Raw genomic sequence first — 23,364 nt, 5'->3', positions numbered from 1 at the left:
TTTCTTTTAAGACACACTGTACCTTCTTTTAGTTAAGACTTATCATATATATGGCGTACCACCTATAGTAAGACAGTCATTATTTTCCATGGCTTTAAGAAAGAAAAAATATTGCCAATTAAAGTATGGAATGCTATCAATTGTCAAGTCTCAAGAGAGTTCCCAGATAGTGAAACGTGGAAAACAATATAGTAAGCCTTCAAAGATTACACATTTGTTAAAATATAAAGAAAAAGCGATTTTGGATTCTGTGATATGGTGACTTTATTTTATATATCCATTTTCCATGATCAATGTGCTGTTTTGCACTCTAGTCAGCCAGTCAACATGTATGTACACTGCTTTTTAAATGGTTGTAATTTTATGGCTCTGTGATGTGCATCCGCAGCTGGATTGTAAAGCTCTAAAGTAAATCTGCGTCAAGCTCCCACACACAGACATCGATAAACCAGGCAGAATTTTCCACTTAGAGGCAATTTTGAGCTTCTCGCATAGATTGTATAGTTACATCTGGAGGCGCTAGGGTAAAACATTATATTAAAAAATACGCAGTTTTTTAAGTCTCTTCCTGGTAGAAACGTTAAAGTGGGGTGGGGTACGTAGCGGGGTGGAGGTGCGGAGGCGGAGAAGGGATATACGTCTCAGGATACAGGAAATACGGTAAGAGGAAAAACCGGGAGGAAGCCAGCTGGTTCCTGAAGGGGATCCGCCGCCATCTCAGGTCTCTCAGCTTTGCCTGGGCCCATCGGAGAAAACTGTCGCTCGGGTCCTATAACACTTATGGGGGACCAACCTTGTGCCTCCGGGAGATCCACACTCCCACCCGGGAACACGCGGGAAGCCAAGCCTCCCAAAAAGCGCTGCCTTCTTGCTCCGCGGTGGGATTATCCGGAAGGAACTCCCAACAGCGGTAGTACCGATCTTCCCTCCGCACCTCCTCCCGCATCTGCCGGCCTGAAGTCGCACCCTCTTCCTCCGGAGAAGTAGTGAGATATACATTTCCCACCCGAAACCAGGTCAGAGTCTTTCGTTTTCATCTGGGTCACCCAGGCTCTCCGAAGCTTAATTACGTATTTCCATGTTCTTTCCGCAATTTCCAAATAGAAGAAAGAACATGCAGGCACTAAAAAGCCCTTTCACAAGATATGTTTATATGAAGTGATGGATATTTGATGGCATTTAGTAGATATTTTTAATATTTTATTTATTTATTTAAGTTTTAGATGGACACAACATGTTTAACTTTATTTATTTATTTTTAATGTGGTGCTGAGGATCGAACCCACGGCCTCACGCTTGCGAGATTGAACTACAACCCCAGTCCTATTTTTAATATTTTAGATGTGATAATTGTAATGTTTTAAAGAAATAGACTTGAATATTTTGATTTGCTTGAAAGTAATTCAGTGGGGTTAAGGTGTGGGGGCGGAGGATGAACAAAATTTTCATGAGTTGATAAATTAAGCAGGATGATGTCTATGTGGGGATTTATTATACTGTTGTCTCTGCTTATGTATGTTTTTTCAAAATTTTCCGTTTAAAAAGAACCTAGTTCAAAATAAAATAACAAGACTGTATTGAAGGCCTAATGCCTATGCCCAGCACTGTGCTAAAAAGAGGGGATTGTAAGGTGAGCCTTCAGAAGTATGTCTTTCTGTGTGTAAGGTGAGAGAGTTTAATAAGGAAAAAAAAAGTCACAACATGATGTACAAACCCAAGTGCCATAATGTTTGCTTGTTCAAGATATTCAGGAAGTATGGAGGATGGGTCAAGTCAATCTTTCTGGTAGTAATAGTGAGCCATCAAAGAGGAAGGGTGAGCTTTGGGTGGGCCTTAAAGGGTGAGTGACATCTGCCATGTGAAGGGAGATAGAATGCGTTTTAGGCCTAGGGTTTCCAGAACAAAAGCCTCAAGGTATGCTTGTTCTGGGAACAGCTTGGCTGTAATTGTGACTCTAAGAAGGACTAGCAGGTGAAGACAGAGTGCCCTAGGGCCTTGAACATGCTAAGGAAATAAGTATGTTTATTCCATAAACAGTGGAAACCACAGAATATTTTCAAGAAAGTGTTATGATTTGTATTTTAGGAATTTAGTTCTTACTATCAGAAAAGCAGTCTCCTATTTAAATGAGTTTTGTAGAATACAAAATATAAAACCAATTTTGACCCAAGTCTCAGAGGTCCTTATAATCCAAAGGAGAGAGGCATCATTCCTCATCTATATAGTAAACCTTTGTGGAACATTTGCATTGCATAGGTATTGTGCTGGGAATTTATTTATTTATTATTTATTTTATAGTTGGACACAATACCTTTATTTCACTCATTTATTTTTTTACGTGGTGCTGAGGATCGAACCCAGGGTCCCCTCGTGTGCAACAAACACTGTACCCCTGAGCCACAATCCCGGCCCTGTGCTGGGAATTTTAAGAGGATGGATGACCAAGGCTAATGGCTGGTGCATAGCTGGAGTGAAACAAGATAAATTTGAGTAAATAAGTCAATGAATAAGGGGATAACTGACAACCATGGAGGCTCTAGACATGAGGTGTGGTTGTAGAGCATAGAAAAGAATGAGCTCTGTTTCACTTTTGACAGCATATGATGTCATTCCATAGAGTTTTACTTCCCTCATTTTCACCTCAGTCCAGAGGAGTAATGAGGTACCATAGAATAGGCTATAGGGAGAGCAGTGCTCAGCTAGAAAAGAAAGGAAGATGTGTAGACAAGAAGTTCAGGAGCTACATAATTCCTCCTTAGTGATTCAAATTATTGAAAATTATAATAATAGTATTTGCTGAAGTTTTTAATGGGCCATAAATAAGGGCTTTGCATATTTTAATTTGTTTAATCACAAGAACTCCACTAAGGAGATTTGTATAGGTCAAAGGAAGTTTGTAACTTGCCAGAAGTTATATATTATATAGCACTAAGTAGCTGAGCTGGGATTTGAACTCAGAATGTTTGGTTAGTCTGTGCCCTAAACTGCTGTGCAATATATGCCTTCTGATACTCAGCAGAGAAACTGTTTTGTAGGAATATATCTTTGAAATGTGGCCACAATGAAACTTAAGAATCGAGGAGGCTACAGAAAAAAAGAGGTGGACAGTAATTGAAGTGATTTCACCTTAATTTTACTATTTTTCAGTCTTTGAAGGATTGCAGTATGACTCCATTTCCTTGGTGCATTCGTAAAATAGTTCACCCAATGAAGACAATGAAGTTTATTTACACTGCTACCCTGCTTTTTCTGATGTTCTGCACCTGGCAGTTGTGATTTTTAAGGTAATCTCTTTACCAAAAATTTATTAAGTAAAGGAGGAAAAAGAGTTGATTTTGACACATTAAAAATAACTACCCACCTGGGTGTGGCACACACTTGTAATCTCAGTGGTTTGGAAGGCTGAGGCAGGAGGATTGAAAATTCAAAGTAAGCCTCAGCAACTCAGCAAGGCCCTAAGCAACTTAGTGAGACCCTGTCTCTAAATAAAATATAAAAAGGGGCTGGGGATGTGGTTCAGTGGTTAGGTGCTCCTGGGTTCAATCCCCAGTACTAAAAAACGAAAACCAGCCAATTGAAAACCAAAAAGCCGGCTCCAGGGATAAAATTTAAACCATTTTCTACATTATATGAAGCAATATACACCTAATAATAATAATGTAGTTTGCAAGGGTTTTTTTCTTTTAGTTTTACTCCTAATTATAGTTTCTGTTGTTGCTGCAAAATGAATATTTTAACCATATTTTAAAATTTGTTATAAATGGGAACATGATTGATATTTTCATATATTGATTTTATATGCTGAAGCTTTTCTGAGTTGTATTTATACTAATTATTTATAGACTTTTAGAGTATCTTTTAACTATAATGTGAATAACGGCAGTTTCTTCCATTCCATTTTTTTAAGCTTGATTTACTATGCTAGCCAGGATCTTTAATACAAGGAAAAATAAAAGCAGTGTAGAGTTTTGTTGCCTTGGTCTTGAGAATTTTATGAAAGTTTCACCCTTTTCAGTAGATTTTCTTTTTTGTGTTAAGAAAGTTTCTATTCCTAGCTTACTGAGTTTTAATTATGAATGGTTATGGAGTTTTTAGCCATGTGCTTTGTCTGTATCTACTTCCATAATTATGTTTTTTCCTCCATCAATATGATCATGTAATAATGTGATAAATTACAATAATCAATTTTCTCATGTATTTCCTGCTTTTGGTTAAAACAATACTCACCATTGAGTATTTTGTTTTCTATTTTAATAATTTTTGCTTTTTATATTTCTCTTCTAGTTTCTTTTTATTTGTTCTTTCTTTAATTTAAAAAGTTTGACCTATAGCTCATTAATTTTCTCTTAATTTCTAAAATAAGAAGTTAGGACTTTAAATTTTCGTCTACCACTTTAGAAGAATTTCATGTTAACTATGTGTAGTATTTTTAATCATTCAATATTTGTTACCTTCTACGTTCTCTAATGATTTCTTCTTTGACCTATGAGGTATTTTTTAAAAATTTCTAAACATAGGCTCCTTTTTAATAAATTTTATTAATGATTTAAAGAAATCATTAAACTCAATTTTTCTGCTTTAAAATGTTTTTTAATGTTGATTACAATAACAAAGTATACACTGGCTGCTTATCCAATAGAATTTGTCAGTATATAACTTTTATTTTCATTAAGTACATAGAAAAAGCATGGGCATGATATTTACTAATGGCATTATTGCTGATTTTGATGCTTGTGTTTTAAACTTTTTATTTTGATTTAATTCCACACTTTAAAAACTATGAGAGAGCTGAGAATGTAGCTCAGTGGTAGAGTGCTTGTGTAACATGTGTGAGGCTCTAAATTCAATCCCTAGCCCAGCAAAAATAAATAAATAAAGCCTCTGAGAATATTACAGAGGCTGGGTATGGTGGCACATACTTAGAATCCCATCAACTGGGAAGGCTAAGGCAGGACGGTTTCAAGTGGTCTTATCAGTTTAGTGAGACTCTCAGCAATCTTAGTGAGACCCTGTCTTAAAACAAAAAAATAAGGAGGACTGGGGATATAGCTCAGTGGTAAAGAGCCCCTGGGTTCAAGAGAATATTCCAAAGAACTCCCATAGATACCCTTTACCCAGGTTCACCAATTAACATTTTGCCACATTTGCTTTATCATTATTTTTTCTCCCTCATTCCCTCTCCCATTTTCATAGTAAGTTGCAGATATCCTTCCCCTTTACCTGTTAGTACTTCATTATGTGTTTTCTCAGAATGATGACTTTCTTATATGTAACCTTGGTACATGTGTCAAAAACAAGAAATTTTACATTGTTCCAGTATTATTATCTATGTCATACTTTAATTTTACAATTATTCAAAAAATGTCTTTTATAACTATTTTCTTTTCTTGGTAGAAGTTGCAATCTAGGATGATAATATCGTATTTAGTTTTAATCTTTCCAGTTCTTAATCTGGAATAGTCCTTCAATTTTTTTTTCTTTCATGATACTGGCAATTTTTAAAATACAGGGCAATCATTTGGTAGAATGTTCTTCAATTTAAGTTTGTTACATATTATTATATCTGGCTTCTTATCCCAATATAATTTGTTAATATATAACTCTTATTTTCCTTAAGTACATAGAAAAAGCATGGGTATGGTATTTATTGATGGCATTATTGCTGATTTTGATTCTTATGTTTTAAACTTTTTGATTGAATTTAACAGTTTAAAAACTTGTGAGAGATCTGAGGATGTAGATCAGTGGTAGATGAATAATATAGACATAATATTTAATATGTAATCTATTTAATATAGTAATATTAATAATATGATAATAATCATTGTTGGAAGGAATACTACAGAAGTAATATTGTGTTGTTCTCAGGCCATCATATTGGTGGCATATGATGCTGGTGTGACCCCTTAGGAGTAATATTAACTTTGATTATTTAAGGTATTGGGTGTTTTCCAGATTAATCCACTCTAAAGTTGCCATTTTTCTTTTTGTAGTTAGTAATTTTGCTGGGAATTCTTTGAGACTGTGTGAATATCCTGTTCCTCATCAAACTATTTTCCACTAGCTTTTGCATCCATTGCTAATTCTTGACTGAATTAGTTATTACCAAGATGACTACAAAAATGATAATTTTCAAACTCCATCTTTTTTACTATATTACTAGTTTAAATACTACTTCAAGGAAGAGCTTTTTTCTCCATGTATTTATTCATTTCTTTGAGCACAGATATTTAGTTTATTTCTCAAATAGAATGTTGCTATCATTATTTACTTTAATGCTCAATTGCCCAAATTAAGTCATTGACTGCCCATTCAAATTGTTTCCTCTGTCCTTTTGACATGTCCTATCATTTCATAGATATTTTAACTTACTTTAACATTTCTTTTCTTCCTTACTTTCAGGCTCATCTTGTATTTTCTACTCCATTGACCATTTCTCTATGGGACTCTGGTACTAAGAGATGGTATTTAGAAACTGAGGCATGGGTATATGGATCTTTTTATCTTAACATTTTGTTATTGTTTCTCATTTTAATTTCGCTGAGTACAAACATTATTTAGTATTTGTTGAAATGTTTGCCTTATGTCCTTGAGAACATGATCAGTTGTTTCATGTGTACCTGAAAATATTTTGTATATTCTAACTGTTATATGTAGGGTTATATAAATATTCATTAAACTTGTTAATTGTGTTGTTTAAATCTATATCTCTACTAATTTTTGTGCTAAATCTATCAGTTATCAAGAGAGGTAGATTTAAAATCTCCCACTGTGATTGTGAATTTGTCAACTTCTTGTAGTTCTGTCAATTTTTTGTGGAATTAAGGCTCTGTTGTTATGTGCATACAAGTCTAGAATAGACAAATATTTATTTTTAAGTGATGCTTTTATCTTCTTGCATTTAAAATCCAGTTTGTTTGCTACTAATATACTTTCACCAGCTTTCCTTTGATTGGTTGCTTCTTTTTCAGTTCTCTTACTTACTTTTTTGTCTTTCTTGTATTTTTCAGAAAATGTTCTGCCAAAAATGTCAATGCATTGCTTTGTTTCTAAATTTACTAGTAAGATTTATAATTATCATTAAGGTTAAGTTTATGTATCCAAATAATACTTTTCTTCACTAATTTTTTACTTTATAATATAAATTTCAACCCAATGGAAAAGTGGAAAGATATCATCAAATGTATATTCATCAGTTACTTGCTTTTTGCTGTATGGGTTTTCTCTTTCTGAATACACACACACACACTTTTTTGCTGAACCCTTTGGAAGTAACTTGCAGTTATCATGACACTTATCCCTAAATACTTCATCATGTCTCTTATAAAAACATGCATTTCTGTTATTGCACCTGAAGAAATTTAACGCTGATACAATGCTACTATCTAATACATTGTCCATGCCAAATTTTCCTAGTAATATTTTTATAGCTTTTCATTTGTTCTGATATAGTCAAGGATCATACATTTTGTTTAGTTATTGTGATTGTTGAGTCTTTTTAAATCTAGAATAGCATTCTTCAATGTTTTGCTTTTAATTTTTCATGATATTGGCATTTCTGATGAGTCCAGGCAGTTATCCTATATATGTCCACAATATGAACTTGTCTGATTGATTTGTTACCACAACATCAATTTAAACATTTCTTTTTTTTTTTTTTTTTTTTGATTCTGGGGATTGAACCCAGGGGTGCTTAACCACTAAGCCACATCCCCAGTCCTTTTTAATATTTTATTTAGAGACAGGGTTTCACTGAGTTGCTTAGGGCCTCACTGAGTTTCTGAGGCTGGCTTTGAACTCGTGATTTTCTAATCTACTTATATTATTTTTTTTCCTGTGGTGCTGGGGATCGAACCCAGGACCTTGTGCAGGCAAGGTAAGCACTCTATTGACTGAGATATATCTCCAGCCCATAGGTTGATAATTTTTAAGAGGCAAGTATGATCAAGTTCCTTTCCTAGTAATCTTGCTTCTTTGACCTGCTGGCATATCATTTTAATTCCTCCCATATTTTCTTGTATGTATTCTGTATTAGTTTTCTATTGCTATTATATCAAGTTTATCACAAATTTTGGAGCTCAAAACAGTACATTTATTATCTTATAATAGGTGAGAAGTCTGGTGTAAGTTTAATCAGAATGAAGTCAAGGTGTTGACCAGCTGTGTTCCTTTCTGGAAGCTCTAGGGGAGAATCTGTATCCTGCCTATTCAGTTGTTGGCAGATCCCAGTTCCTTGCAACTATAGATCCGGATGCTGTTTCTTTGCTGGTTGTCAGCTGAGGGCTGTTCCTGTCTTCTAGAGGCCACCTGCATTCCTTGGTTTATGGACCCTTTTCACCATCTTCAAAGCCAACTATAACAGGTTGAGTCCCTCTCATGCTTAGACTTTCTCCATTTTCTTCTTTCATCATCTGTCTCTGACTCAGGTAGGAAAAGGTCATTTGTACCCATGGAATTAGATCATACTACCTATATAATCTAGAATAATCTCTAAAAAAAATCCTTAACCTAATCACATCAACAAAGTTGCTTTTCCCTCTTAAAACAACATAGTCATAGTTTCTGGGAATTATGATGTGGACATCTTTGGGTAGCCAGTATTCTGTCTACCATGGATTCCATTATAGCAGCTAGCCATAACCTAACACCCAGTGTTTGAGCCATCCATTCTTTCATTCAATCAACAAAAAATATGAAAGAACATCTATTAAATTGAGTATCTCTTAAATTTCAGGCATTGTTATAGGTGCCAAGGTTCCAAAAATAATGTATTTAATTCTCCCAAGAAGTCCATAAATGGTTCGCTTAAGTTCTGCAGATAGAGATTAGCATAACAATAAGAGTGTGTACAGGGCTATACCACCTAGATTAGAAGTATCCAGGATAGCCTCTTGTGTAGATCAGTTTCTCAGCTGAGTCTAAGAAAGGGGTCTAAGTATTAAATAAGGATAAGTAATGGTAAAGGGGCAAATAGAACTTTAAGTACTGAGAATATAATGACCAAATATATAGAGCTCAAGATAGCCTGTACTTTTGGTGGGGGAGGGTTGGTAGAGGTGATGGTAGTTAAATCTACTAATCATGTAGTTTCCTGCAATGTATTGACTTCTGGGCTTTGGTTAGGTGAGTTTGAAATCCATAGAGTAGGCTCTCAGGAAGGGCCTAGGCTGAACTCAGGTGAAGGCTGAAACTGAAGTTCACAAATGGAATTTCTTCTTTTTCAGGGAAGTCTTTAACTCCTTTCTTAAAGCTTACCAACTGATTGAATCAGATCCACCTCTGTTATCTAGGAGAATCTCATTTGAGTCAACTGATATAGATGTTAATCACATCTACAAAATACCTTCACAGCAACACCTAGATCAGTTTGATTGAATAACTGAGAACTCTAGCCAAGCCAGATTGACATGCCAAAACCTGGAATGATTCTCAGGTTTCTGGCATCAGTATCAATTGAAATCACTATCTGAAATACAGAATAGAATAGAAGGAGCAGGCTTTCAATATGGTCCATAAGATAGCTAGGTCGAAATTCCTGGCAGGCAGGTAAAAGGTCATAAGAAAGGTAAAAGATCAAGAGTTTTGATCATATAAATAGGCTAAGAAGCAGTCAGTATAAAGATGAAAGTTAAAACCAGAAGTGTAAATTAGATACTCTAAAAGAAGATATATGCATATAGAACAAAATTATGAGTTATGGAGAAAATTCTGGTGACCACCACCATTTAAAAATTATATAGAAGGTGGGCTTGGTGGTACACTCCTGTAATCCCAGTGGCTCAGGAGGCAGAGGCAAGAGGATCACAAGTTTGAGGCCAGCCTCAGCAAGTTAGGGATACCATGTCTGTAAATAAAAAAAACAAAAAAAATGTGACTCAGTCATTAAGTGCCCCTTGGTCAGTCCCTGGTACCCCCAAAAAATTATATAGAAAAAGATGACTAGATAAAGGAGAAGTAGGATAATGGGAGAACCTGGGAAAGTTTGCTGCCTGAATTTAAAAAAAAATGAATAACAGTGTTGTAAATGGTAGAGAATCAGTATTGAAGAATATTCATTAATTTGTAAGTTAAATTCATTGGTGAATTAAGCGTGTATAATTTCAGTGCTGTTGTGAGAACAGAAGCCAAATTGCAGTGGGTTGAAGAATTATTAGGAGGTGCCAAATTGAGGCTAGGTGGTGTAGATCACTCTTCGGAGAATATTTAGAGGAGAAGGAAAAATAAAAATTGGATGAGATTTAAAAAGTGAATTGGGGCTGTGGTTCTGGCTCAGAAGTAGAGCACTTGCCTAGCCTGTGTGAGGCACTGGGTTCGATCCTTGGCACCACATAAAAATGAATAAAGTTATAAAAAAGTCTTGTATCTATTTAAAAATTTTTTTAAAAATATGAATTATAACTAAAATAATTAAGAGAATATAAAAATAATGGTAGAAACTTGCTCAGGTTTTTTAGCTGAAAGTAATAAGAGGAAGAGAGTGATGATACAAGAGAAAACTATTCATAACTGAGAAAGAAGAAATAGGCCTGGTTGTTAGAGGGAGATGCAGTTACAAGAGAAGAACTTAATTTCTTCTTTGGATGAGATTAGAGTAATTGTTCTTAATGAATGAAGGTGGTATAATCCTGAGAGGATGGTTTAAAAGTTTGTGAAAGGTGTTCAAGATCATCATAATGATTGGAAGGCTTTCTGGCATATTGTGGGTAGGATCAGATTGCTAAACGGCCTGCAATATGCAAGAGAGCCTGTACAAAGATTTTTCTACATCCCATAAAACCTTTGAATATCCTGTTTGATGTTCACGTAGGTGAAAATCCTATTTATATTAAATTAGGCCTTGAATTGAATGTCATCTTATCTATAAACATTTTTAATATACACTGACTTTTCCAGGAGTGCAACTATAATATAAACTAAAATAAGATCTTACTTTGTTTTGTTCAATATCTTACCAAGAATTTTGATCATTTTGAAAATCTACCTAAAATGCTGCTCTTGGATATTTAAGACATTAATAACAATACATCTACGTCAGTCAACATTTGTAGCTGCCACATTTTACAGACATTGAATTTATATATTGAAATACATTTTATCTCATTATAAATTATATGTCTTTTTCATTTTATAAATATAGATTTTAAAATTATTTTTTGAGTTTTACTTTAGTACAGTAAAATAGGCATTAAAATATTTGAAAAAGGGAGTGAGATAGGATTGAAAAACATTGGCCCAGACAAAAGAATGAATGAAAATTCTGGTAAGTTTTAAGTAGAAATGCAGAGATTTATGAGAATGGCTTATATATCAGGCTTTGTGTTAGAGGTTGCTGTAACTAATTCTCAAACCCACCAAATACATTTCAGTCCTAATCACAATCACCCCTTTTGTAACATTAAAAATTCTCTTCTCTTTTCTATAACGTCCTTCTCTTCTAAGCTCTGTCTTTACATATTTGGCCATTGTTTCTCAATTTTCTTTCCTAAATAATTCTTCTCTGCTTGGATCCTTGGATTTGTGGATCCTGAATCTCCCTGTTTTAATACTTACTTCTGCTTGGCAGTATCACCCACTGTCTTGAGTTAAATTAAATGTATATATGCAGATAATCCCCAAATTTGTATCTCTAACACAAGACTTTACACCAAGCTTCAGACTCATGTAAATTGCAAACTCTGTACATGCTTCCTCAGCACCTCAATGGAACATGGACAACAAACAGTGAACTCTTCACCATATCAGCAGGACTATACACCTCTTCCTTATTCATGATACTAGGACACATATCATGTTTCTGCTCTTACTGCCACCATTTAATCTGTCATCAGGTTATAATGAATATTCCCTCAAACTTTCTCATGAATTTGTCATTTCTATTCCATTTCCCGAATACTGGATTAGACCCTCACCATTTCTTCCTAAATGTGAATAATAATTTGTTAATTGCTTTCCTGCCTATACTACTGCCTATTGACTCTTGGTACCACCTCTAGAATTAATTCTTTAAAATAAATATCTAACCCTATAATTTTCCTACTTAAAATACTTTGAAGATTTCCTGTTTTCTTTTTTTAAATATTTTTAAAATTTTTTAGTTATAGTCAGACACAATACCTTTATTTTATTTATTTATTTTTATGTGGTGCTGAGGATCGAACCCAGGGCCTCGCATGTGCTAGGCAAGTGCTCTACTGCTGAGCCACAACCCCAGCCTGAAGATTTCCTGTTTTCTATGAAAAAGTCTTAGTATACCTGAAAAAAATTCTTCATGGCACAGCTCAAATTCCATCCCAAATGTATGTAAGCTTTTTAATATGAGTGCCTCTGAGGATATATTGAAGTTACTCTTATTTCATTCTCATTTATTCATAGAGATACCAGTGCCTCACATCTTTACCCACAAGTATACCAAATGCACATAATTATTTAGTCCTCCTCATCTATTATACTTTCAGGAAATTATACCTTGATATCATATCCTCTGATTCTAGAATAGCTTCCTCTTTGGTACTTCTGTGCATATTATTTGTACCTGTTTCCACAGAGAAAGTAACAAAATGGTGGATGCAAATAATAATACCCTAATTCCAACTTGCTAATTGTAGATGTGAAAGGGAAGTAGAATGCTCATAGAACATTGTAGGTTTGTTTCTTCATTTCTGCTTTTTTTTTTCTTTTTAGTACTGGGGATTGAACTCAGGGGTCCTCGACCACTGAGTCACATCCCCAGCCCTATTTTGTATTTTATTTAGAGACAGGTTTTCACTGAGTTGCTTAGTGCCTCACCATTGCTAAGGCTGGGTTTGAACTCGTGATCCTCCTGTCTCAGCTTCCCATTGGGATTATAGGCGTAAGCCACCACACCTGGCCATTTTTGAATTTTTACCACAGTGGTTGTACATGGGAATGTGGATATCTTTTTTCATAATTGGAAGTGTGCACATAATAGCAGGATCATGGTTCACAATTTCCCTTTCTTATGGGTAGGTCCTACAGGCACACTCTGGGGGGCATCCCATCAACAAGAGCTTTGTGGGTGGTGTGTTCTTTCTCTGAGAAGGAGGCTGCTTGTGTTGCCCTGCAACTCCAAGTGTTGGTTACCACCCTGTGAAGGATTCCTGCACTAGATCCTTGAAAACAGCCCAAGTGGAGTGAGGATATATATTCTCCTAGTCCTCCTTCTCTTCCTCGCATACACCCTCCTTTTTGCTTTGCCTCTCACTTCCTACTGTTAGCCAGTTCATGGCTCCTGTTCTGTTGAAGAAAGCAAGTATCCTTTCTCTGCTTGTTTCTTTTGGGAAAATGCACCATGCTAGCATGATGGGGACAGGTGGAGCTTCCACCCTTTCTTGAAATAAAGCAGAGTTAAGAGTCACCAGTAGAGACTACTTTTTTCCTACAAAAAATTCATCCATGTTACTTGCAAATGTAGAAGGTCCCTGGACATACTACCAGCAAAAGACCTGAAGGCTTTCAAATTCCTGCCAGGTGTGCCCTGTATCTTTTTCTTGTCTTCCAATCCTGTGCACACAACAGTTTGAAATTGTGTGTACGTGCATACTGTCTCTGCCATTTCCTCATGAACTCTTGTCATTTCCACATGAACGCTCCCAGACACCCACAGATACACCTGTACGCACATGGGTTTCCCCTCCCACAAACTAAACCATCCCTACTGGCACACCTAAAGACACACTGGGGCATGGCCTGGAACACCCCTTCCCCCTGCTTATATATCTAGACACACACTCCCATCACCTATTTGGTGTCTGAGTAAAGGTCAGGCAACCATTCTCTAGTTGAACCCTGGGCTACCATGTGGCAACTCTTGGTCTCTTCTTACAAATGAAAAAAAGGAAGTTATCAACTAGGCCTAAAGAACGGGTGGAAAATGTAAAAAGTTAAACAGCACTCCCTCCCCACCTCCAGTAAGGACCCTAAGGAGTCCTCTGCCGAGGCCCTGTTGCTTTGATGTGACCATCTCCAGCTCAGGTCAGCCTGCCCAGTCAGACTGGATTCAGTTGTTAGTTTCCTCATCCTAAGGAAGTTCCTCCCTCACAACCTGTGGCTTCAGGTTGCAGTGGCCTTTCCTGCCTGCATTGGCCTAGCCAGCTCAAGTTGCCTTCAGACCTTATCAAGGAATCCAGAACAGTAGGGAAACCTTGAGCCAGGCAGCACTGTGACCAGAACTCGGCACAGTGGGAGCCGGCCTAGCATTTGAATCCTGGAGTGGAGTCACAGTGAGCCCCAGGATGTGTTAATTCTCTTTTCCTTCTTGCAAGCACAGGATTTAAGGAAGATGGAAAGGTGGGCGTGGGCGGGGCCGGGGTGGGGGTGGGGATTCCTGCAGTGTCTCCAGCATCTGGTTTGTGGTGAGTTGGTTTTGGTTCTGAATTTGGGGAATGGGTGGGAGAGCTTGATGGCCAGTTTTTTCTTTCTCCTTCCCCGGGGTTTTAGACTACTTTTTTTTTTTAAATAGAAAGGGCGGGGGAGCATAATATTTGAAATTTGTGGAGCCATACTGCCATCAAGCGGAATGTGTTTCTGGAAAGGGAGCTACCAGGAACATTAAAGCTGGATGGACACCAGCAACACGCAGGAGACCAAGAGCTGACCCACCTCCACCGAGGGCGAACTTGCTCTGTGCTCATTCCCAGGAGTAAGGGCGCCCTGGCTCCTCTGCCAAGGAACACACAGGAAGAAAAGGCTGGCAGTGGAAGGCCCACCATGGCTGCTACAGGCAGTGGCCAGGGACAGCTTAGCGTAAACCACGGGGTCCCCAAAACCTCCAGGTTGCTGTGTACCCAGCAAGGAAAGGGGCTTCCTGAAGTCAGTGCAGGCGCACCTGCAACTCCTCAGACGCCAGAGCCCACGGCCAGACTCAAGCTCGCACAGCAGCCAGAAGCTTCTCCTGGACCTGCCCTAAAATGGCGCTGAAGGAAGCTCCGCCCCCTGGGCTGGTTGGTGCAGCGCTGCTGCATGCAGGGTCCCAGGGCCCCTGGACCTGCTGCTTTTCCTGGCTACATCCCCGAGGGCAGGCAGGCTTCCCCTTGTTTTGGACCCCTGGTGGGGAGACCCTTGCTTGGCCAGAGTATGCTCGCTCCCGTCCTGGCTCTAAATGCCCTATCCACACCATTCAGGTGCCAGGCTGTTGGCACAAGGCAAGTGTCCTTTGTGCCTGGGCTTTTCAGAAACTATTTCCCAGAAATGGTACTGTATTAACACAACTAAGTCTCACCTTTCCATACCCCACCTTACCTTCATCTTTCTACCTTTGTAACCTGAAGAACACCAAACATGGGACTAAGGTCACTTTCAGCCAGGCTTTCGGCCCTGTCACTCTAGGCTATTTTTGGAGTAAACCAGCCTTTCCTCTTTGATAACTAGCTTGGTATGTAGTCTTGGTGGAGTTTGTGTGGATGGCCAAACACCTCTTCCATTGGCCTGATCTGTCCTACCTGCATGCACCAAACCCCCTCTACTGGTTCTGCAGGATGTGGAGGTAAGAGAAAATAGATCTATACATTCCTCTAGGAAGCTGCATGTCCCTCCTGTACAGGAACCAGAGCATCTTGTTTGTGTTGCATTTCCCTTCTGGATAGGAAACTCATTTTGGTCCAGGGACCGTGAGCCTTAAGCCAAGGCTGTCAGGTGCAAGAAGGGCTGCCAAGAATAAATACACCATGCCAGGGAACCTGATGGGACAAGAAGGTCAGAAGGGGCACTCTCCCTGTGCCTCAATTCACCTCCCTCATAGGACCCCAGGCACTCCTTTGTACTCCTGGGGAGGTTGGACTCCTGGGATGGGTGGCACTTCATGGAAGGCTACCCGTATGCTCAGTACAATGCATTCTTTAACTGACTGGGATAAAAGCATTCCTAGACACAGGCATGGGTAGCCTTGCTGGCCTGCTTCAATTCCACACCAGGAGCAGATACTTGATTTGTGCTCAGTGGTTCTAGATCTACTCTGATTTATCTTTGGGGTAAGATGTAGGTGGTGGAAGAGGTAGGGTGGTAGGCTAGATACAAGAAGCCCTGTGTCTTTAGAAGTGGTGGTGTTCTAGAGGCCTGTGAGTTATCCCCATTACACAGACCTCTCCTCTTTGAACCTGAGATGTAGGGCCTGCTGATTATTCACCCTGTAAATTAAATGAATGAAAAGAGAAGGTGGTAGATAATAGAGTAGGGATGGGAGTGGGTGGGTGTGTTTATGCAACTATGCCTGTATGCCTCTGTGTGTGTGTGTGTGTAGAGGAAGTCAGACCACTAGTTCAAAGATTTTCATATAGATAGGCCACCTCAAGTAGTAGGACATGTATGAAGGGCTGGTTTGAAAGACAGGCCCTGATCATCTTGTTCTGAGAGTTCCTTCAACTAACATCAATGCTCAGTTCCTGAAGATAAGTGTGCCTGGTGCATCATTCCCCAGCATGCCAAATATTTGCTCCATTCTTAGAGGTGTAGACCACAGAGGGAAGGCAGTGATCTCAACAAAGTAAGCTAGACATCCCAGAACATTAGAGTGCCCGGAGTATCCTGCAAACACTTCCAAGTGTGTATTCAAATTTTTGTCCATGCTTCTACTCTAAGATGCTGCTGGAACTATAGCAACATTTATATATAGGAAAAGAACCAAAAAGCCAGCAGCAAACACATCTGAAACAGCAGCCACATTTAAACAAGGTTCTGTCAGCTCTCAACTACTGCGGACCTTGTCCTGTTCTATAATAATCAGAAGGCTGCCTCTCATACTTGCTTAGAGAAAAGCTGGGGAGAGAGAAATGCAGGAACCTAAACACACCAGTGATGGGATACCCCCTCTCAGGGTCACAGGTCTTTGTTTCACATTGAGCTGCACTTACTTCTCACCCTTGGGGACACCTAAGCATGTCTATGTCCTCTCTTTATGCATGCACGTTTAAGCTGAGGAGAGCAGGTCCATGTACCCATGTTCCCATACTCAATCATAGGATTTTCACCAATGGACCACTTGACTTGTCTGTTCCTTCTATTGCCGCCCTTACTTGCCACGGACTGCTTGTTTTATACTTCAATTTGGGGAAATATGTAGAGTAGACAACAACATCATGGGACAACAGGCCTCTATCTGGACAGGGTTCATACCCTGGCGAACCCAGGGCTGACTACTCAGCCCTGTCTAGTGGCTTTCTTCACCTGTGAAGCCACTGCAAGCCCCTAAGAGTACCACCTGTCCACTTATGACTCAAGGTATTCCAGGTCATTCTCCTGCCTTCTGCTTCACTACTATTCTCCATTTTTCACCTGTTCCTCCCCAGGCTTTTCCCTTGTGTCACTTCTGATTTTCTAATTCTTGTTTGGAGAGATTGGGTTCTGGCAGGAAGAGGCCATGGGAGAAAGGATCCGGATATAGAATTGAATGACTTCTGTGGAAATTACGATGACCCTTGTGGAATGGGGGAGGGAGGGCCCTCCTCCCTTCTAGCTGCCCTTGATTACCCTCCAGGAGGATCTTGTACCCCTTGTGTCCAGTTTGTCCCCACTTCATGCCCTCTTGTATTCCTGAGTATAACCATGTCCTTGCCCTGTGGAAGATGCAGGTGCAGTTAAGAGGGTCACTCTTTGGTGTATTGGGCAGCTGGAATGTGCTGATGACTTAGCCAGCTCATGGTTCCCACTGTGTCTTTGCAAAGTTCCTACATGCACACTCATGGGACATCTCATGGACAACAGCATTGCAGGTGATGTGTTTTATTGCTAGCCAGGCCCAGACCAGTGTTCAGTGGAAAAAGGCAAGTGTCCATTCTGTGCTTGTTGGATATGGAGGGATGCACCATCCTAGCCCATGTGGTACACTCCACCTTGTCTTGAAATTGAGCAGGGTTGAAGGATACAAGAGGCATCCCTCTTGTCTTGCAAAGAAAAATCCGCCCATATGTTACATGTGAATGATAGAGGACCCTGGACACCCTGCCAGCAAAGACCTCAAGGCTTTGATCTCCTTGCAAGTCTTCTTGTGGAAGCTGGAAAGTTGCAAAGTCTGGCCAGGACTCACCACTCCACTTCAGGGGGTGCATGTGGCCTTTGCCTCCAGTCCAATCCTATGCATATAACAGTAAGGAATTCAGTTTGTACCTGCATGGTGTCTCTGCCATTTTCCACACGAACTGCCATTTTCCTACATTCTGCTAGGCAGGCCCATACAGGCACAGACATGCATGGACAAACTTGCTCACATATGGACTTACCCTCCCATAGACTCAACTGTCCCCACTGGCACACGTACCCAAAGTTGCACAGGAGCCCAGAAATCTAGGGCCTGGTTCGCCTACTCTCTCTCTCTCTCTCTCTCTCTCTCTCTCTCTCTCTCTCTCTCTCTCTCACACACACACACACACACACACACACACACACTCCCATGACCCAGCTGGTATCTGAAAAATGGTCAAGCCACCATTTTGTGCACCAAGTCTTGGCAACAATGTAACTCATGGGACAACTCTGGGCCTCCTCTTACTACACCTAGGCTCAAGGAGCTGGAGTGAAAGGGAAGTGTACTCAGTAGTCCTGCTTAACCAGCTACCCTCCAACTGCTCCTAATGGCTGTAGAGACAGAGGGAGTTCTCTCTTGAGAGGGCCTCTTCTGCTGGTCCCATAGTGAATTCTAGTGAAAGCCAGGCCAGCCTGTCCAGTCAGACTGGGGTGAATTGCTAGATACTCCTCCCATGGAAGCTCCTGCCTCCCAACCTGTGGCTGTAGGTTGTACTTGGCCTTTCCTGGTTGCATTGGCTGGACCACCCTAAGACAGAGTGGTCAATACCTCAATTTCCAAGTCTTGGTGAAAAAATAAATAAATAAAATAAACCAGGGTTTTGTTAAAAATATGAGCCAGAAAAATGCAAAATAGAGCTGGGGATGTGGCTCAGTGGTTGAGTGCCCCTGAGTTTAATCCCCGGTACCCCAACCACCACCACCACCACCAACATTAAAAAATAAATAAATAAATAAAGGCAATTGGTGGGATCTCTATGGTGATGTTCTTTATTTTATATCTTGATTTTATTAACGTCAATTCTTTTTTTTTTTTTCTTTTTGGTACAGGGTACTGTATACAGGGGTGCTTAACCAGTGAGCCACATACCCAGCCCCCCCCCCATTTTTTTTTTACATTTTATTTGGAGACAGGGTCTCACTAAGTTGCTTGGGGCCTCCTGTCTCAGCCTCCAGAGCCACTGGGATTACAGATTGGCTCCACTACTTTAATGTCAGTAGCTTAACTGTGATATTGAACTGCAATTTTGTGAGATGTTACCACTGGGGAAAACGAAATAAACAAAACCTGGAATCTCAAAAAAAAAAAAAAAAAATATATATATATATATGAATATGAGCCAGGCAGCACTGACCTGCACCTGGTACTGCTGGAAGCCAGCAGACATTTGAATCCTGGAGTGGAGTCACAGTGAACCCCAGAATGTGTCACTTCCCTTTTCCTTCTTGCAAGCACAGGAGTTAAGGCAAATGGAGAGGTCCCAAGAAAGGGGGGAAAACAGAGGGCTGCCTGACTGGTGGCTCAGGATTTCTGTAGCTTCTGCATCTCCTTGGTTCTTGGTCAGTTGCTTTAGTAGGTTTGCAGATCCAGGTTGGGGTACAGTGATTCTTTCTTGTTTTTTCCTTTTCATTCCGAGGTTTTAGACTGCTTTTTTTAAGACGCAAAAGGCGGGGGCAGAGTGGAGTGGAGAGGCAGGTGGCGTCAACTTTGAGACGTGTAGTGCTCTACCGCCATCAAGTGGAATGAGTTTCTGATGAGTGGAGCCGATTGGGCACCAGAGCCCAGTCCAGCCGAGCTCCGTGCAGGAATCATGACCGGGCCGCGATCCACCACCGCCATGGCCACCGCGAACCTAGGTGGACGGTTACGCCCTGGCTGGCACTTGCCCCAGCTCATTCCAAGCACAAGGGACACCCTGACTCCTCCACCAGGGATCAGGGCGGAAGAAAAGGCTGACAGTGGGCGGCCCTCCATAGCTGCCACAGACTCTTATCTTCCCGGCGAGGAAAGGGGCCTCCTGGCCTCAGCGTGTGGTGACCTCAGGCAGGGAGACAGGGAGCACCTGCAACTCTTGACCTAAGACCCCAGAACCCAGCTCAGTCAGTGGCCAGGGGCTTCTCCTGGGCCTGTCCTAAAATGGCGCCACAGGCAGCTCCACCCCCTGTGCTGGTTGGTGCTGCTCTACTGCCTGGAGGGTCCTAGGGCCCCTGGGTAGGGTCCCGAGGGCAGGCAGGCTTCCCCTTGTGCTTTGGACCCCTGGTGGGGAGATTGTCCTTGACTGGGGTACACTCACTCCATTCTCACATCCCCATTGCACACCACCCTGGGAACCTGACTACTGGAGCAAGTGTCCCTTCGGCCTGGGGTTTTCAGAAACTGTTTCCGCTAGATGGCACTGTGGTTCCACAAATGACAGTTACTCTTTTCCCTGCCCCCATCTATGCTTTCTCTCAGGCTGCTTGCCTGTCCTCTCCTTCTTCCTCTCTCTGAATTCATCTTTTAGTAAGGGTACCTATGAACACTTGACCATCTATCCCCGTGTGTATCACCCCTGCCCCAACTCTTCTGCTCTCTCCTGCCTGTATGCATCACCTCCCCCACCCACCCCCAGGTTCTGCAGAATGTAGAGGTCAGGGTGAGGGGACATACACATTCCCCAGGAAAGCTGCATGTCCTTCCTGCACAGGAACCTGGTCCTCCCATTTGTATGCACTTTAGTTGTCCTGGAGTAGTAAATTCCCTTGCAGCCAAGGGGGCTATGGGTCTGGGAACAAAACTTTCAGATCCAAGGACTGCTCACCATGTGGCAAAACCTGGCAGGGCAGAGGTTAGGAGGCCTTCCCTTTACCCACCTTCTAGGTTCTAGGATTACTCAGTGATGTAACTCTGGGGTGGGATGCAAGTTGTAAAAAGGGGAGATAGGAGGCTGGATACAGGGAACAGGGTACCTTAAGTGAAAGTGTGGTAGGCAGGAGGCCTGTGAATTACCCCAACAAACAGTCCTCTCCCCTTTGAACCTGAGATGTGAGGACTGCTGATTATTCAACATGTAAATTAAGTGAGAAGTGAAAGTGGCAAGAGGGTGGGAATAGGGTGAGTTATCTTTGTGCAAGTGTGCCTGTGTACCTCTGTGTACTACTTGTGTGTTTCTGTAGAGAAGTTAGACGACCAGTTCAAGGATTTTCGTGTAGACAGGCCAGCTCAAGCGTAGGAACTGAACGAAGGGCTGGTTTGAATGACAGACCTTGGTCACCTTGTTCTCAGAGTTTCTTCAACTAACTTCAATGCTCATCATTCCCCAGTGTGCCAAGGATCTGCTCTCTTCCTGGAAGTGTAAGTCACAGTGGGAAAGTAGTGATCAAAGTAAGCTTGACATCCCAAAACATCAGAGTGCCCAGCATATCCTGCAGACACTTCCAAGTGTGTATTCAAAAAATTTTTTTTTAAACAGAGAGAGAGAGAATATTTTAATATTTATTTTCAGTGTTTCAGTGGACACAACATCTTTGTTTGTATGTGGTGCTGGGGATCAAACCCGGGCCAAATGCATTCCAGGTGAGCGCGCTACCGCTTGAGCCACATCCCCAGCCCATGAATTCAAATTTTTGTCCATGCTTTTACTGTAGGATGCTGCTGGAACTATAGCAACATTTATATATGGGAAAAGAACCAAAAAGCCCGCAGCAAACACGCCTGAGAACAGCAGCCACATTTATACAAGGTTCTGTCAGCTCTCAACTACTGCGGACTTTGTCCTGTTCTGTCGTAATCAGAAGGCTGCCTCTCACACCTGTTTAGAGAAAAGCTGGGGAGAGAGAAATGCACTAACCTTGATTACCAGTGATGGGATACCCCCTCTCTGGGTCCCAGGTGTTTGTTTCACATCGAGCTGCACTCACTTCTCACCCTTGGGCACAGTCAAGTTTGTGTATGGCCTCAGTTACACACATCCCTGTTTAAGTAGAGATGTGCAGGTCTGTGCACTCACATGTGATCCACAAGCAAGGCTCGGTGGGCCAGACATTCTGTGTACCTGTTGCATCTGTTGTACCCTCCCTTGCCACTGGCTGCCTTTCCCACTTCAGCCTGGAAAACTTCAAGAAGAGGAGGCACCATCATCATAGCACAACAGGCCCTTGTATGGATAAAGTTCAACTGGGAAGCCACTGGATGCCCCTAGGAGTACCACCTGTCCACTTATGACTCAAGGTATTCCAGGTCATTCTCCTGTCTTCTGCTTCACTACTATTCTCCATTTTTCACCTGTTCTTCCCCAGGCTTTTCCTTTGTGTCACTTCTGATTTTCCAATTCTTGCTTTGTAGAGATTGGGTTCTGGCAGGAAGAGGCCATGGGAGAAAGGATCCGGATATAGAATTGAATGACTTCTGTGGAAATTACGATGACCCTTGTGGAATGGGGGAGGGAGGGGCCTCCCCATTCTATCTCCTCTTAATTACCCTCCAGGAGGATCTTGTACCTCTTGTGTCCAGTTTGTCCCCACTTCATGCCTTCTTGTGTTCGTGAGTATAACCATGTTCTTGTTCTTCCGAAGATGCAAGTGCAGTTAAGAAGTTCACTCTCTGATCTATTGGGCAGCTAGAATGTGCTGATGACAGCCAGCTCATGGTTCACACTCTGTCTTTGCCAATGAAAGGTCCTACACATTCATTTGGCATCCCATGGACATTAGCATTCTGGGTGGTGTATTCTTTCCCTGGGAAGTAAGCTACTTGTGTCACCCTGCCACTCTGTGTTAAGTACCAGTCTGTGTACAGTTCCTGAGCTAGATCTTTGAGTACCTGGGTTGGAATGAGAGTACTTAGTCTCTTCCTCCTCCTCCTCTCATGGTAAAACTTTCTTTACCCTTCACTTTCTTCTGTACCCTGGCCAGGGACAGTGTTCTGTGGTATAAGGAAAGTATCTTTCCTCTGCTTATTGTTAATGGGTAGATGCACCATCCTAGCCCAAGGCCATGAGGAACACTGGGCCCTTTCTTGAAATGGATCAGGATTAAGGTCAATAGTAGAATTACTCTCATCCTGCAAAAAAATATCTATCCATGAGGTTCCTGTGAACAAACAGATCCTGGACATATTGCCAGGAAAGGAGTTCAAATTTTTTGACTCCTTGCAAGTCTTCTCCATATGAAAGCTGGAAAGTTGGAAATTCTGGGCAGAAGGCAACACTTCAGTGTGTTCCCTGTGGTCTTTCCTCCAACTACAACAGCATGGAATTCAGTGCACCCGTGCATTTCTGTCCTTTTTCACATGAACACTTCAATGCACACAGGTAGACATCCAGAGACACAGACACCAACAGGTACATCTGC

At 41.0% G+C, this 23,364-nt stretch overlaps 1 protein-coding gene across 2 annotated transcripts in view; it reads left to right on the top strand.

The window, feature by feature from the left end:
• The first annotated feature begins 308 nt into the window (after nt 1-308).
• Nbdy (negative regulator of P-body association) overlaps nt 309-23,364 on the top strand; it is a 51,475-nt gene continuing 28,419 nt past the window's right edge. Inside the window, exons 1-3 of one of the 2 annotated variants that reach the window (XM_026413612.2) lie at nt 309-1,016; nt 3,148-3,284; nt 6,403-7,028. In XM_026413612.2, coding sequence (XP_026269397.1) covers nt 781-987 — 207 coding nt within the window. In that variant the 5' untranslated portion in view covers nt 309-780 and the 3' untranslated portion in view covers nt 988-1,016; nt 3,148-3,284; nt 6,403-7,028. Of the gene's footprint in view, nt 1,017-3,147; nt 3,285-6,402; nt 7,029-23,364 lie in introns of those variants that run through there. The other variant, XM_077793958.1, reaches the window with a different exon arrangement.

Source organism: Urocitellus parryii, chromosome X (genome assembly GCF_045843805.1).
Source record: "Urocitellus parryii isolate mUroPar1 chromosome X, mUroPar1.hap1, whole genome shotgun sequence".
Lineage (NCBI taxonomy): Eukaryota > Metazoa > Chordata > Mammalia > Rodentia > Sciuridae > Urocitellus > Urocitellus parryii.
The sequence above is the reverse complement of the archived record's forward strand: the minus strand, read 5'-3'. Positions and strand labels throughout refer to the sequence as shown.